Here is a 14262-nt window from a genome sequence, read left to right on the forward strand (position 1 = left end):
TCGATCCAAAAGGAGCTAACAAAGTGTGCAAGCTCCAGCGATCCATTTATGGACTGGTGCAAGCCTCTCGGAGTTGGAATAAACGTTTTGATAGTGTGATCAAAGCATTCGGTTTTGTACAGACTTTTGGAGAAGCCTGTATTTACAAGAAAGTGAGTGGGAGCTCTGTAGCATTTCTGATATTATATGTGGATGGCATATTACTGATTGAAAATGATATAGAATTTCTGGATAGCATAAAGGGATACTTGAATAAGAGTTTTTAAATGAAAGACCTCGGTGAAGCTGCTTATATAGAGATAGATCAAGACGCTTAATTGGACTTTCACAAAGCACATACCTTGACAAAGTTTTGAAAAAGTTCAAAATGGATCAAGCAAAGAAAGGGTTCTTGCCTGTGTTACAAGGTGTGAAGTTGAGTAAGACTCAATGCCCGACCACTGCAGAAGATAGAGAGGAGATGAAAGATGTTCCCTATGCTTCAGCCATAGGCTCTATCATGTATGCAATGCTGTGTACCAGACCTGATGTGTGCCTTGATATAAGTTTAGCAGGGAGGTACCAAAGTAATCCAGGAGTGGATCACTGGACAACGGTCAAGAACATCCTGAAATACCTGAAAAGGACTAAGGATATGTTTCTCGTTTATGGAGGTGACAAAGAGCTAGTCGTAAATGGTTACGTCGATGCAAGCTTTGACACTGATCCGGATGATTCTAAATCGCAAACCGGATACGTGTTTACATTGAACGGTGGAGCTGTCAGTTGGTGCAGTTCTAAACAAAGCGTTGTGGCGGGATCTACATGTGAAGCGGAGTACATAGCTGCTTCGGAAGCAGCAAATGAAGGAGTCTGGATGAAGGAGTTCATATCCGATCTAGGTGTCATACCTAGTGCATCGGGTCCAATGAAAATCTTTTGTGACAATACTGGTGCAATTGCCTTGGCGAAGGAATCCAGATTTCACAAGAGAACCAAGCACATCAAGAGACGCTTCAATTCCATTCGGGATCTAGTCCAGGTGGGAGACATAGAAATTTGCAAGATACATACGGATCTGAATGTTGCTGACCCGTTGACTAAGCCTCTTCCATGAGCAAAACATGATCAGCACCAAGGCTCCATGGGTGTTAGAATCATTACTGTGTAATCTAGATTATTGACTCTAGTGCAAGTGGGTTATTATAAAGGTGCTCTACAGGTGTCTCCAAAGGTACTTGTTGGGTTGGCGTATTTTGAGATTAGGATTTGTCACTCCGATTGTCGGAGAGGTATCTCTGGGCCCACTCGGTAATGCACATCACTTAAGCCTTGCAAGCATTGCAATAATGAGTTAGTTGTGGGATGATGTATTACGGAACGAGTAAAGAGACTTGCCGGTAACGAGATTGAACTAGGTATTGAGATACCGACGATCGAATCTCGGGCAAATAACATACCGATGACAAAGGGAACAACGTATGTTGTTATGCGGTTTGACCGTTAAAGATCTTCATAGAATATGTGGGAGCCAATATGAGCATCCAGGTTCCGCTATTGGTTATTGACCAGAGATGTGTCTCGGTCATGTCTACATAGTTCTCGAACCCGTAGGGTCCGCACGCTTAAAGTTTTGATGACAGTTATATTATGAGTTTATATGTTTTGATGTACCGAAGGTAGTTCGGAGTCCCGGATGTGATCACAGACATGACGAGGAGTCTTGAAATGGTCGAGACATGAAGATTGATATATTGGACGACTATATTCGGACACCGGAATGGTTCCGGGGGTTATCGGATATATACCGGAGTACCAGGAGGTTACCGGAACCCCCCGGGGGTTTAATGGGCCTACATGGGCCTTAGTGGAGAAGAGGAGAGGCGGCTAGGGCAGGCCGCGCGCCCCCTCTCCCTCTAGTCCGAATTGGACAAGGAGGGGGGGCGGCGCCCCCCCTTTCCTTCCTCTCTCTCTCCTCTTTCCCCCTTCTCCTAATCCAACAAGGAAGGGAGCCGGGAGTAGGACTCCTCCTGGCGCGCCCCTCTCCTGGCCGGCCGCCTCTCCCCCCCTTGCTCCTTTATATACGGGGGCAGGGGGCACCTCAAAGACACAACAATTGATCATTGATCTTTTAGCCCTGTGCGGTGCCCCCCTCCACCATAGTCCACCTCTATAATATCGTAGCGGTGCTTAGGCGAAGCCCTGCGTCGGTAGAACATCATCATCGTCACCACGCCATCGTGCTGACGAAACTCTCCCTCAACACTCGGCTGGATCGGAGTTCGAGGGACGTCATCGGGCTGAACGTGTGCTGAACTCGAAGGTGCCGTGCGTTCGGTACTTGATCGGTCGGATCGTGAAGACGTACGACTACATCAACCGCGTTGTGCTAACGCTTCCGCTTTCGGTCTACGAGGGTACGTGGACATACTCTCCCCTCTCGTTGCTATGCATCACCATGATCTTGCGTGTGCGTAGGAATTTTTTTGAAATTACTACGTTCCCCAACAGCTGCGGTGTTTCTTTCTCATGTGTGCTTCTCCAAGTGAGCAGGCAACGAAAACATCAAAGGCCGCTGCTGATCTGGGCCGTCCGATCACGAGATACTGCGGATAACCAGTCAGATCCGAATGTACATGTAGGATTGGGCCGAATACTAATGTGAGAAAACAAACAGAGAGTGTGTGTGTGATACCATCTATGTGGCCGTGGTGTTTCTTTCTCATGTGTGCTTCTCCAAGTGAGCAGGCAACAAAAACATCAAAGGTCGCCGTTGATCTGGACCGTCCGATCATGAGATACTGCGGATAATCGATCGGATCCGAATGTGCATGTAGAATTGAGCCGAATACTAACGTGTGAAAACAAACAGAGAGTGTGTGTGTGTGTGATACCATCCATGTGGCCGCGGTGTTTCTTTCTCATGCGTGCTTCTCCAAGTGAGTAGGCAACAAAAACACCAAAGGCCGCCGCTGATATGGGTCGTCCGATCATGGGATACTATGGATGACCGGTCGGATCCGAATGTACATGTAGGATTGGGCAGAATACTAATGTGGGAAAACAAACACACATAGAGAGAGAGAGTGATACCATCCGTTTGGCCGCGGTCTTTCTTTCTCATGTGTGCTTCTCCAAGTGAGCAGGCAACAAAAACACCAAAGGCCGCCGCTGATCTGGGCCGTCCGATCATGGGATACTGCGGATAACCGGTCGGATCTGAATATACATGTAGGATTGGGCGGAATACTAACGTGGGAAAACAAACAGAGAGAGTGTGTGTGATACCATCCGTGTGTGCCGCGATGTTTCTTTCTAATATGTGCTTCTCCAAGTGAGCAGACAACAAAAACATCAAAGGCCGCCCGTGATCTGGGCCGTCCGATCATGGGATACTGCGGATAACCGGCCGGATGCGAATGTACATGTAGGGTTGGGCCGAATACTAACATGGGAAAAGAAACAGAGAGTGTGTGTGTGATACCATCCATGTGGCCGCGGTGTTTCTTTCTCATGTGTACTTGAAGTGAGCAGGCAACAAAAACACCAAAGGCCGCCGCTGATCTGGGCCGTCCGATCATGGGATACTGCGGATAACCGGTCGGATCCGAATGTACCTTTAGGGTTGGGCAGAATACTAACGTGGGAAAACAAACAGAGAGTGTGTGTGTGATACCATCCGTGTGGCCGCGATGGTTCTTTCTCATGTGTGCTTCTCCAAATGAGCAGGCAACAAAAACACCAAAAGCCGCCGCTGATCTGAGCCATCCGATCAAGGGATACTATGGATAATCGGTCGGATCCGAATATACATGTAGGATTGGGCCGAATACTAACATGGGAAAACAAACACAGAGTGTGTATGTGGTATCATCGTGTTGCTGTGGTGTTCCTTTCTCATGTGTGCTTCTCCATGTGAGGAGGCAACAAAAACACCATAGGTCGTCGCTGATCTGGACCGTCCGATCATGGGATACTGCAGATAACTGGTCAGATCCGAATGTACATGTAGTATTGGGCCGAATACTAACGTGGGAAAACCAACAGAGGGAGGGAGGGAGAGAGAGAGTGTGTGTGATACCATCCGTGTGGCCACGGTGTTTCTTTCTCATGTGTGCTTCTCCAAGTGAGCAGGCAACAAAAACACCGAAGGCCGCGCTGATCTGGGATGTCCGATCATGGGATACTGCGGATAGTTGGTCGGATGCGAATGTATATGTAGGATTGGGTGGAATACTAACGTGGGAAAACACACACACACAGAGAGAGAGAGAGAGAGAGAGAGTGTGTGTGATACTATCCGTGTGGCCGCGGTGTTTCTTTCTCATGTGTGCTTCTCCAAGTGAGCAAGCAACAAAAATACCAAAGGCCGCCGCTGATCTGGGCCGTCCGATCATGGGATACTATCGGTGTCAAAACTGGCGGATCTCGGGTAGGGGGTCCCGAACTGTGGATTTTGGATAGATGGGGAACAGTAAACGTGAGACACGATATTACCCAGGTTCGGGCCCTCTCTAAGAGGTAAAACCCTACGTCCTACTTGATTATATTGCTTTTGTATAAGGGGGTTACAGAGTAGATCTGCCATGAGATCAGACGAACTAAACCCTAACTACTAGGATTGCAATGGTTCTTCTAGCCTCTACGGACTAAACCTTCTGGTTTATATAGACACCAGGGGGGCTAGAGTTTACATATAGTCGTTTAGATAGAGGGGAACACCGAATCTTCCATCTTGACTTGGAGCACACACACCAAGGCAGAAAGGTCTTCAGACCGGACACAATGCGGCCCAACAGTCCGGCCCATGAGAGACAGGTCGGCCACCCGAGAACCCCCTAGTCCAGGACTCCCTCAACCTATACTTACCTACTCCCTACTATAACATACTTATTCGCCAACGGTCTACATCGCTCAGATGTTTAGTGTTAAATATGTTTACCACCCCTCACTAACTAATATCATGCCTAATGTTGATGTCAATATTAACCAAGTAATTATGTCCTACCTAATATTAATATGTAATTTTTATTTTACATAATGTTAATGTGCAATACAATCAATATCTTATCTATTATTAACATGCATTGCACACACACAATTATACCAGTACATAAAAGCAATTTTTTCCCACCACCTCTTCGTCCCTCCTCCAACTCTCCACAATTTTTTGCCAGTTTCCATCCCCTTCTGGTTTCATCGAACCAGTCTTTGGTAACTCAGTAAATAAGATCAACCGATGGTGTAGCACTAAATTCATGATTCATAAAACAACCAGAACAACACGTTCATATAATTAAAAAATGTTTGTATAATTCAAAATAATATTACTTAAAAAATGTTCAGTGTTTCAAAAATATGTTCATTACATTTTAATTACAATGTAAAGGATCTTCATGTAGTTCAATTTTTTTGTACCATTAAAAGATTGTTTCAACCTGTGTTTGAAAAAAAAGTTCAGAGCATGTGTTTGAAAAAAATATTAGTCATGTATTTGAAAAAATTAATTTACATAAAAATATGTTTCAGACATATACGAAAAATGTACAATATATAAAAAATGAAAAAATCATAATATATTTTAAAAAATATTGATCATATATTTAAAAATCTTAAACATGGATAATTGTTTTCCTGATGTATCAGAAAAATGTTTATTGAAATAGTAGGCATATGATGAGAAGAAAGAAAAAAGGCAAAGGCATATGATGGGAAGAAAGAAAAGGCCAAAAACAATTGAAGACGGAAACAAAGAAAATCAGAAATAAAAGAATAAGTAAAAAAACAAAAACAAAAGAAAACCAATTGAGAGACAGAAAAAACAGATAAACAAAAGCACATGAAAATATTACTCGCATGTATCTAGAATATTGGGCCAGCCCAACAAGATGGCGCTACATAGTTTCTGCGGGGTTGCTGGTGTAGTTCAAAGGGGGAGCGCCTATACAGCACTTCAGGCACTCCCGAACGGGCGCCTCTATGTCGACCGAGTCGGGGCGAGCCCCAGACGGGCAGGCCCAGCCGCGCGGGAGCCACGGCCTATTTTTTCTTCTGTTTTCTGTCCTCATTTTTTGTTAATTTTCTACTTTTCTTTATACTTAGTTCTAAAATTTTTTTTCTTTATACTATAAAATATTATATATATAAACACTTTTCAAAAACACATTTAATTTTTTTCGAATAAGCATTGAAAATGTTGTAGAAGAATGTAAAAAATGTTGAACAAATATTTGAAAAATGTTGAATAAGTATTTGAAAACTGTTGAATAGGTATTCAAAAATGTTGAACAAGTATATGAAAAATGTCAAAAAATTATTGAAAAAATGGTAAACTATAATTTAAAAAATGTTGGACAAGAATTTAAAAATATTGAATAAGTATTAAAAATGTTGAACAGGTATTTGAGAAATGTTGAATAGGTATTAGAAATATTGAATGAGTATATAAAAAGTATTGCATAAGTATTTGAAAATGTTGAATAAATATTAAAAATGTTGAACTAGTACTTATAAAAATGTTGAATAACTATTAAAATGTTCAACAAGTATTTGTAAATTGTTGAAATAGCGTTCGAACAATGTTGAATGTAAAGTGTTGATCACTTGTTACAAAAAATGTTTTTGACATATACGAAAAAAGAAAAGAAAAAAAAGCATTGAAAACCAAAGAAACAAACAAAAAAGAATGAAAGCGGAGAAGAAAAAAGAAAAAGAAAAAAAGCAAAAATGATGAAAAACCGAATAACATGGAAGAATATGAAGAAAGAAAAGAAAAAACGGGAAAAAGAAAAACAGAAAAAGCAAACTTGCTACTCAAATAACCGGCAGAAACAGAAAAACCCAATGACGCCAGTGGTACAGTAAAAACAAATAATAAAGAAAACAGGAAAAAGAACGGAGCAGATCGAATAACGGCTTTGTTTTGTTCAAGTAGGTCATGTCCTACATATTGGACAAGAACTCAATGCTTGTGCAATGGCTAGCAGCATTGCCTCGCAACGAGGAGAACCAAGTTTGATCCGTTGCGCAGACAGACTTTTTAGTCTATATTTTTCCCGAAAATAAGCGCTGGTGGGCTGGCCCAATACTGTAGCATCTCGACGCTAGAGGGTTCGTCCGGCTCGCTTAAACCGAGAAATAGATCTCGCACTTACACAATATGTAGATGGGCCACGGCCTAAATCTTTGATCGCTAGCTTTGACAACGGGTATGGGTCGACTTATTTTCTATTTCGGTCATTTTCTACTGAAAATGAATTTTCAATTTTTACAAAATCATTAATTTGAAGAAAGTTTTTTATAATTTTTTAAAAATCATAAATTTTAAGAATGTTTGCGGTTTTTTAAATTCATGATTTGAAAAAATTGTGAACTCGAAAAAATTTGTGAATTTGAACAAGGTTCATGCATTTGAAAAAAGCTTGTGAGTTTGAAACAAAGTTTGTGAATTTGATTAAAATTCATGATCTTGAAAAAAACATGAACTCAAAAAGTTCATGAATTTCTAAAAAGTTGGTGAAATTTGAAAAAGTTTATGAATTTGAAAAAATTCATGTGTTCAAAAAAGTTCATGAATACTGTAGCGTCTCGACGCGAGATGGTCCCGTCCGGCTCGCTTAAAGCGAGAAATAGCTGTCGCGCATACACAATCTCTAGATATGCCATGACCTAAATCTTTGATCGCTAGCAATTCCAATTCTCCACCTATAGGTAGCTTTGACCGTTCGCGATTTCTACATGGGTACGGGTCAACTTATTTTTTATTTCGGTCATTTTCTATTGAAAATGAATTTCCATTTTTTACAAACCATTAATTTAAGATTTTTTTATAATTTGTAAAAAATCATGAATTTTAAGAATGTTTGTGATTTTTTAAAAAAACTTCATGATTTGGAAAAAATAGTGGACTCGAAAAATGTTTGTGAATTTGAAAAAAGCTTGTGATTTTTAAAAAAAGTTTGTGATTTTGAATAAAATTCATGATTTTGAAAAAAGATGAACTAAAAAAGTTCTTGAATTTAAAAAAAGTTAGTGAAATTTGAATTTTTTAGGAATTTGAAAATATTTCATGTGTTCAAAAAAGTTCACGAATTCAATAAAACTTCATGGAAGTCTGTTTTAAAGAATTAGAATATTTGAAAGAAGTTCATAAATTTGTACAAAGCTCACAAATTTGAAAGAAGCTCGCAAATTTTGAGAAAGTTGAAGACTTGTGAAAGTTCAATTATTTGTAGAAAGTTCATGAATTTTAAAAAAATCACAAGAAAATAAAGTAAAAGTCGGAAATAAGGAAAAATTTCACAAAATTTGTAAAAGGTAAATTGGAAAAAGTTCATGAGTTTCATAAAACAAAAACTAAAAACTAAAAGAAAAAACGGGACAAAAACCAAGTGAAAACTAGTACAAACCGGAAAACCAAAACATATAAAAAACTGGTTGGAAAGTTTCTGGAGGCTTTTCATAAACGGAGGGGCTTCTGAAAACCGAAACAAAGCTTGTTCATCTCAAAGGGGAACCGGAGCTGGAGGGGGTGGATTGCCAACAACTCTTGTTCTCTCCTTTTTAGACGCTTCAAGGAACCAGGAAGCCACCTACATGTAAGAAAACGACTATAATATTTCCAATCAGGTTGCACCAGATATATATGAAATATATAGTGACCACACCAGATCCATCCATGCTTATTGGCCGTAGTCTCCATCTCATTTAACTCAATGAGCATATCTCCAATGCTCGGCCTTTTGCATGGGTCAAGGCTCCAAACAAGTTAAAGCTATTTCTATGCAGCTTCTTACTCTATGTTGATGTAGCATGGACTTTATCCCTCCAATTTCCATGGACCTACCAGTTTATATTATAAAAATTCCTATTAAGAAAATTGTGGCAGGATGTAATAGTTGATCTCAAGAAAAAGAACATTTTATATTACAAGCTCGACGAATTGCTGGGTGGACATCTCTTCACTTCTTGAGTAGCTTGCCGGTGTAGTTGGTTGCTGAATGCGGTGTGGTGTCATGCACCGTCCTATTCTCTTTCTTCTCAACGAAATATACATACATTGCAGCTCGATCTCCTGCATAGTTCGTTCGGAAAGAGAAATGTTTAGCTAGCTAGCTGTCTACACGGCGGAGATAAGATGTACCCCTATGATTGTCGGCGTGAGTGTGACTCAAGATGAAAGACTTGACTATGGTGAGCAACGTCGTCTAGTCAGGTCAACGTGCAGCTGGCTCAACGTCGTTTACTTGATTAATCAATGTCACCCTCAGCTCAGATCAAATCTTGACCCTCCTAATCACTTGCTGAGCTTGATTTTTCTTTTTTTCTTTCAATGATGATTGTCTAAGCTTGATTAGGATGGCTTTCTATCATCTAGAAAATCACTTCCCAATATAATTAAATTACTCGCACGAACAAATTGTGACCATGGCCGGCCCTTCACAGACACAACATTTTTAATACCGGAACATATGAGAATAGAATTGGTAAGTTGACTGCACAAGGTCATGGATCAGGTAGGAGGACAAGGTCTTTCGCCGTTTTGGAATTTCAATTTGTTTACTCTCTTGTTCTGTGATATAAAACTGAAATAACTTGGTTGAAAAAAAACAAGAACATACATTGAGTTGGAGTTGCATTTCTGTATTTGTTATTTGTGCCTAAGTGTTAGTCTCACATGAATAATATTGTTTATTTGTTTTTGGTCTCACATGTGAGTACAAACACATTTGTTTATATATGTTCATGGAAAGTTGCTATTCTCAATGTGGGTAAGGGTGCATTTGTTTATTGATAAAGGTTGTTGGTCCCACATGTGAACTCATCATCAACTCAAAGCTTTATAAATAGGATTATCGCCAAGTATACGGGTATTTTAGGGAGAAAGTCATCCGTCAAATTAAGGGTCCATTTGGATAGTAGCCAGACACCGCGCCACCAATTTTTTTGGTGTTCACCAAGAAAGTGATTATGCGTTTGGAGGTAGCCAGAATTTTGGAATGTCCACCATATGTTTATTTATTTTGTGAAACAAACAACCATACCAAACCTATTTATAGCACATAATGTTTGATTAGAACAAAATATTGCCACATACCAAACATGGTGTACTAGTAACACTGCTTGCTTTTCATCTCTTCTAGCTCGCTGCTAACAGAGAATGTCATGACCGTCACAAAGCACAAAGCACACAACACAGATTGGCAGTACAGTACAAATAAAGGTAGCATTTTTTGTAGAAACAAAAATATAACGTCTTTGATAGAGATGCATAACAGTCTAGCGCGCACACAACATGCATAGACTCTGCACCAATTTCTTGAGTTTCCCGTTGTTGCAATATCATCCATGGCACCACTTTTATTCAGCCGCTATTTTTCTTTCAACAGTAGCATGATCTTTAGTGCCAAATTAATTCATTTCCACCATTGCAAATCCATCTTCAAATCCAATCACCAGGCTGCATAAGAATGTGATGTTCTAGTTACTATCTATTCGATCATGAGCATTACCTAGTTTTCTAGAAAAAGGTTATAGAAAAAGAAGATGGACTGGGATAAAAGTTACAAGAGTAAAATGGATTTTGGTTATTACCTTTTTATGGCCTTAATGAAAGCAAAACCACCACAGACCCTATCGAGCTTAAAGTCCATCGTGCTCTCATACCTGCAAATTTGTGAAGCCCACTGTTATTTTATATTGTGGTTTATGTAGGGTATATAATTGGATGGCTGATAGCAGCCTAAAAGTTGAGGTATGTTTTCAAGGCGATGCCAGCCAGGGATGTAAGAGTCATTGGTAGCTTTTGTGGGAGGCTAAAGTGGCTAGAGCTACCCGCCATTTTATCATTACAAAATCAGAAGCGTTACCCATAGGTGTTGTAGTTGCGCAAAGAAATAGCATATTCATCTGAAGATGTTATTAGAACAGGATGCCCTTGCATGCCATCGATCACACCAACATTGACGCCAGACATACGTTGGAGTCCCTCGAGTTCTTGGATACATTTCTTTGTCTGCAAATCGCAAATCTAGTACAAAAAAAATGAAGCATATGTAATACATCAATATACTTTATGTAACTAAATATAATTGCTGAATAAGAAAAAAGCCATACCTGTGCAACCCCATTATCGGATCCGGTAACCACATATTGTCGATCGCCACCGGGGAAAAAATAATCAACACATATCAGCCCACCATCACAGTCCAATGTAGCGATAGGAACGGGAGAAGAACAACACCAGATCTGGTAAATTTAGGCACTATTGCACTATTAATAAAGATAGAAACAGAAGATTCCATGGATACAGACAGAGAAATGATCCTTTTTTGTTCTTTTGTACCTTTGTTGTGCCATCTTTTGAAGCACTTGCGAAAGTGTTGCCTTCCAGCGGGTTAAACTTGATTTGCTGCACATTGCGTGAGTGCGCTTCGAATATCTGAATGCATGACCAGTCAGTCTCCCAGTTCCATAGCTTGATTAAGCTGTCGTTGGATGCCGACAGCACAAGCGGGCGACTCGGGTGAATGGCCAGCGATTCGACCCAGCCCGTGTGAGCTTTGAACTGCGTGATCTCATCCATCATCGCAGATGAGAGCACGTGGATGTCGCCGGCCACGAACCATTCCTCCCGCGCGATGAATTTAGCAGAAAGCATCCAATGGTCTCCAGCACATGGTGCTGGCTCCTTTACAGGTCTCAGCGACATCACCCTCTCCTGCAAACAAGTTAGAATCGCCTCTTATCGATAGATAGATTCCTACAGTCAAACTCACTCTTCAGAAACAACAACATGCATATATTTTTTCTGACTATGATGGCATGCGTTCTGAATCGACCTGTGTCTCATAGTTCCAAATGGATACATGCCCACTTCCATGAGCTGCCAAAATCCTGTCGTGATACAATAGGATAGTTACAAGTAGAAAAATAATAATATTTTTTACGAGAGGGAAATCAATTAATTACCAGCAAGCTTTCATGAACTTTTACTTGTGTTGTTCACTTACCAGTACGTGTCAATTTAATTTGATATACATCAAAACCCTGAAAGTACCCTCTACGACCAAAGTCATGACTTCCAATGACTTTATGATTTATAAGTTGGTGGAAGTGATTTATAATTCGTATGGTGTGATCCTTCCAATGAATACTGCTGGATGCGTGAACTCACCAGGGCTTCGTTGGATGCACATCCATCGATAGTATTTCCGACAAAGTGCCACCCCTGCAGTACATGACCTAAACAAATAGTTTTCTTAAAACAGTCCAGTGAAAATAATTAAGAAATATGTACATGTAGGAGAAAAGAAGTCCTTACTTTCATTCTTGGTTTAATTGGCTGTCAGGTAATGAATAGCACCAACAGGCCGTTGACAAGAGAAGAAAATAACAAAGAAATATCACATAATTGAATATGCATCATCTTAAGCTGAGATTGGTTAATTTGCATATAGAAGTACAATATGGCTAACCTCAGATGCCATCATCTTGCCTGCTGGCTCACAAACAGCCTTCAGTGTTACCTTTTGCACCGGACAGCCGCTCAGATCCTCTTTGGGCCCCGTAGAGAAGTAGTCATCCATGCCCCACCCACACGTGTATCTATGTCCTACCCAGCTCTCTAGGATAACATCAAGAGTGTCCATGTTTGCAGGTGGTTGCTGGTGCTTTTCCATCGTTACAACGTATATGCAACTGGTGTTTGGCGGCATGCTTCCATGGAGCCGCGACAGTCCATTCAAGAAACTCTTGGGTTTTTTTGGGACACACCTAAAGTCGACATACTCATCTGAGTTGTTCGTTAGATTAAGTTGGTAGGGGATCAACTTATTCGGTTCAAAGGGGAACCGGAGCTGGAGGGGATGGACACCTAACAACTCTCTTCCTCTCTTTTCAGATGCATCCAGCAAGCAGGAGCCCATCTACATAATATTTCCCAACATGATGCACCAGATATATGTTTAAATTATGATTTTAATTTTATCTGACGGGGAAAAAGGAAATAGATGAAATGCACCTGATCCATTGATGTTCCTGGAGATTGGGTCATTTTGTGAATCCTAGTCTCCATCTGAATTAACTTATCAATGATTTCTCCAATGCTCGGCCTTTTGCATTGGTCGGCGTCTACACAACTTAAAGCTATTTCTATGCAGCTCCTTACTTGCTCAGAATATACCTCCAATGCATATGTTGATGTAGCGTGGAGCTTATCCCTCCAATTTCCATGTACCTGCAAATTTACACCATAGAAATTACCATTGTATAAAAGAACTATTATTTGTGAAGGATGTATAATTGATCTCAAGAAAGGGATCATTTTCTATTACAAGCTCAACGAATTGCTGGGTGGACATCTCGGCACGTTTTGAGTAACTCATCGGTCCTGCAAGTATCTTTATGATGATAGCCCCCAAGCTGAATATGTCGAATTTATTTGAGATTACATTCTCATCTATGTATTCTGGTGGCACGTGCCCACTGCATGACATAACATATATGATATCACCGACACGGTGGATTTAATGAAAACATAGTTACTAGGTTACGTGAAATTTAAATTCACAAATGAGCAATTAGGCTTACATTGTTCCCATGAAACATTTCATGATTTGTGTCTGCTCATCTCCAGATAGCCTTGACAAGCCGTAATCCGCGAGCTTCGGCACAAGCTTCTCATCCAGCAACACATTGGATGGCTTTAGATCCAAATGATAAATAGGAGATTCCAAGTCCTCGTGAAGGTATTTCAAACCCTTGCAAATCCCCTTAATCATTCCGTAGCATGTCTGCCAAGTATCTCCTTTGTATTTATCTGTAGCAGTTAAATAAAAAAAAGGAGAATTCCTAATCAGCAGTTAGAGCATGATCAAATTTCTCTTTTGAAAAGTTCACAAGATTAAACTAGTTTTTACGTTTTTATAAAAAAGCCACAAACATTGGTGTGATTAACCCAGCACCAGCCGAGGGATTACTGTATATATATTTGTGTGAAAAACATATATAAAGATGATTCATGCATGGAAAATAAGAAATATAACTACTCCTTCCGCCCGGAGTTACTTGTCGTGGAAATGGATCCCTCCTTCCGAAATTACTTGTCGCGGAAATACATCTAGATACATCCATTTCTATCAATTTCCGCAATAAGTAATTCGGGACGGAGGGAGTATATGTTAAAGAATAGTAGAGCACGATCATACCAGAAAGAAGATACTTGTCAAGGTCTCCGTTGTGCATATACTCGGAACTGAGCGCTCTTTGTGTCTTTTCACAGAA

At 40.3% G+C, this 14262-nt stretch overlaps 1 protein-coding gene across 1 annotated transcript; it reads right to left on the reverse strand.

The window, feature by feature from the left end:
• Positions 1 to 9186: 9186 nt before the first annotated feature.
• On the reverse strand, positions 9187 to 11738 carry LOC109734585 (coatomer subunit beta'-1). Its single transcript, XM_020293793.3, has 5 exons — positions 11324 to 11738; positions 11095 to 11226; positions 10848 to 11008; positions 10573 to 10644; positions 9187 to 10438 (listed from the first exon to the last, which is right to left on the reverse strand). Exons 1-5 carry the CDS (start codon positions 11687 to 11689, stop codon positions 10390 to 10392), a joined length of 780 nt encoding a protein of 259 aa, XP_020149382.3. The 5' UTR covers positions 11690 to 11738; the 3' UTR covers positions 9187 to 10389.
• Between the last annotated feature and the right edge of the window lie 2524 nt (positions 11739 to 14262).

The sequence above is a fragment of the Aegilops tauschii genome, chromosome 1 (assembly GCF_002575655.3).
Source record: "Aegilops tauschii subsp. strangulata cultivar AL8/78 chromosome 1, Aet v6.0, whole genome shotgun sequence".
Lineage (NCBI taxonomy): Eukaryota > Viridiplantae > Streptophyta > Magnoliopsida > Poales > Poaceae > Aegilops > Aegilops tauschii.

Excerpts from the sequence above, each read along its gene's own strand:
- LOC109734585 (XM_020293793.3), bottom strand. The coding sequence starts at position 11,689 with ATGTCGCTGAGACCTGTAAAGGAGCCAGCACCATGTGCTGGAGACCAT. Across the intron at positions 11,009-11,094 it reads CCGATAATGGGGTTGCACAG|ATTTGCGATTTGCAGACAAA; the intron begins GTATGGCTTTTT and ends TTTTTGTACTAG. Across the intron at positions 10,439-10,572 it reads TTCATTAAGGCCATAAAAAG|CCTGGTGATTGGATTTGAAG; the intron begins GTAATAACCAAA and ends ATTCTTATGCAG.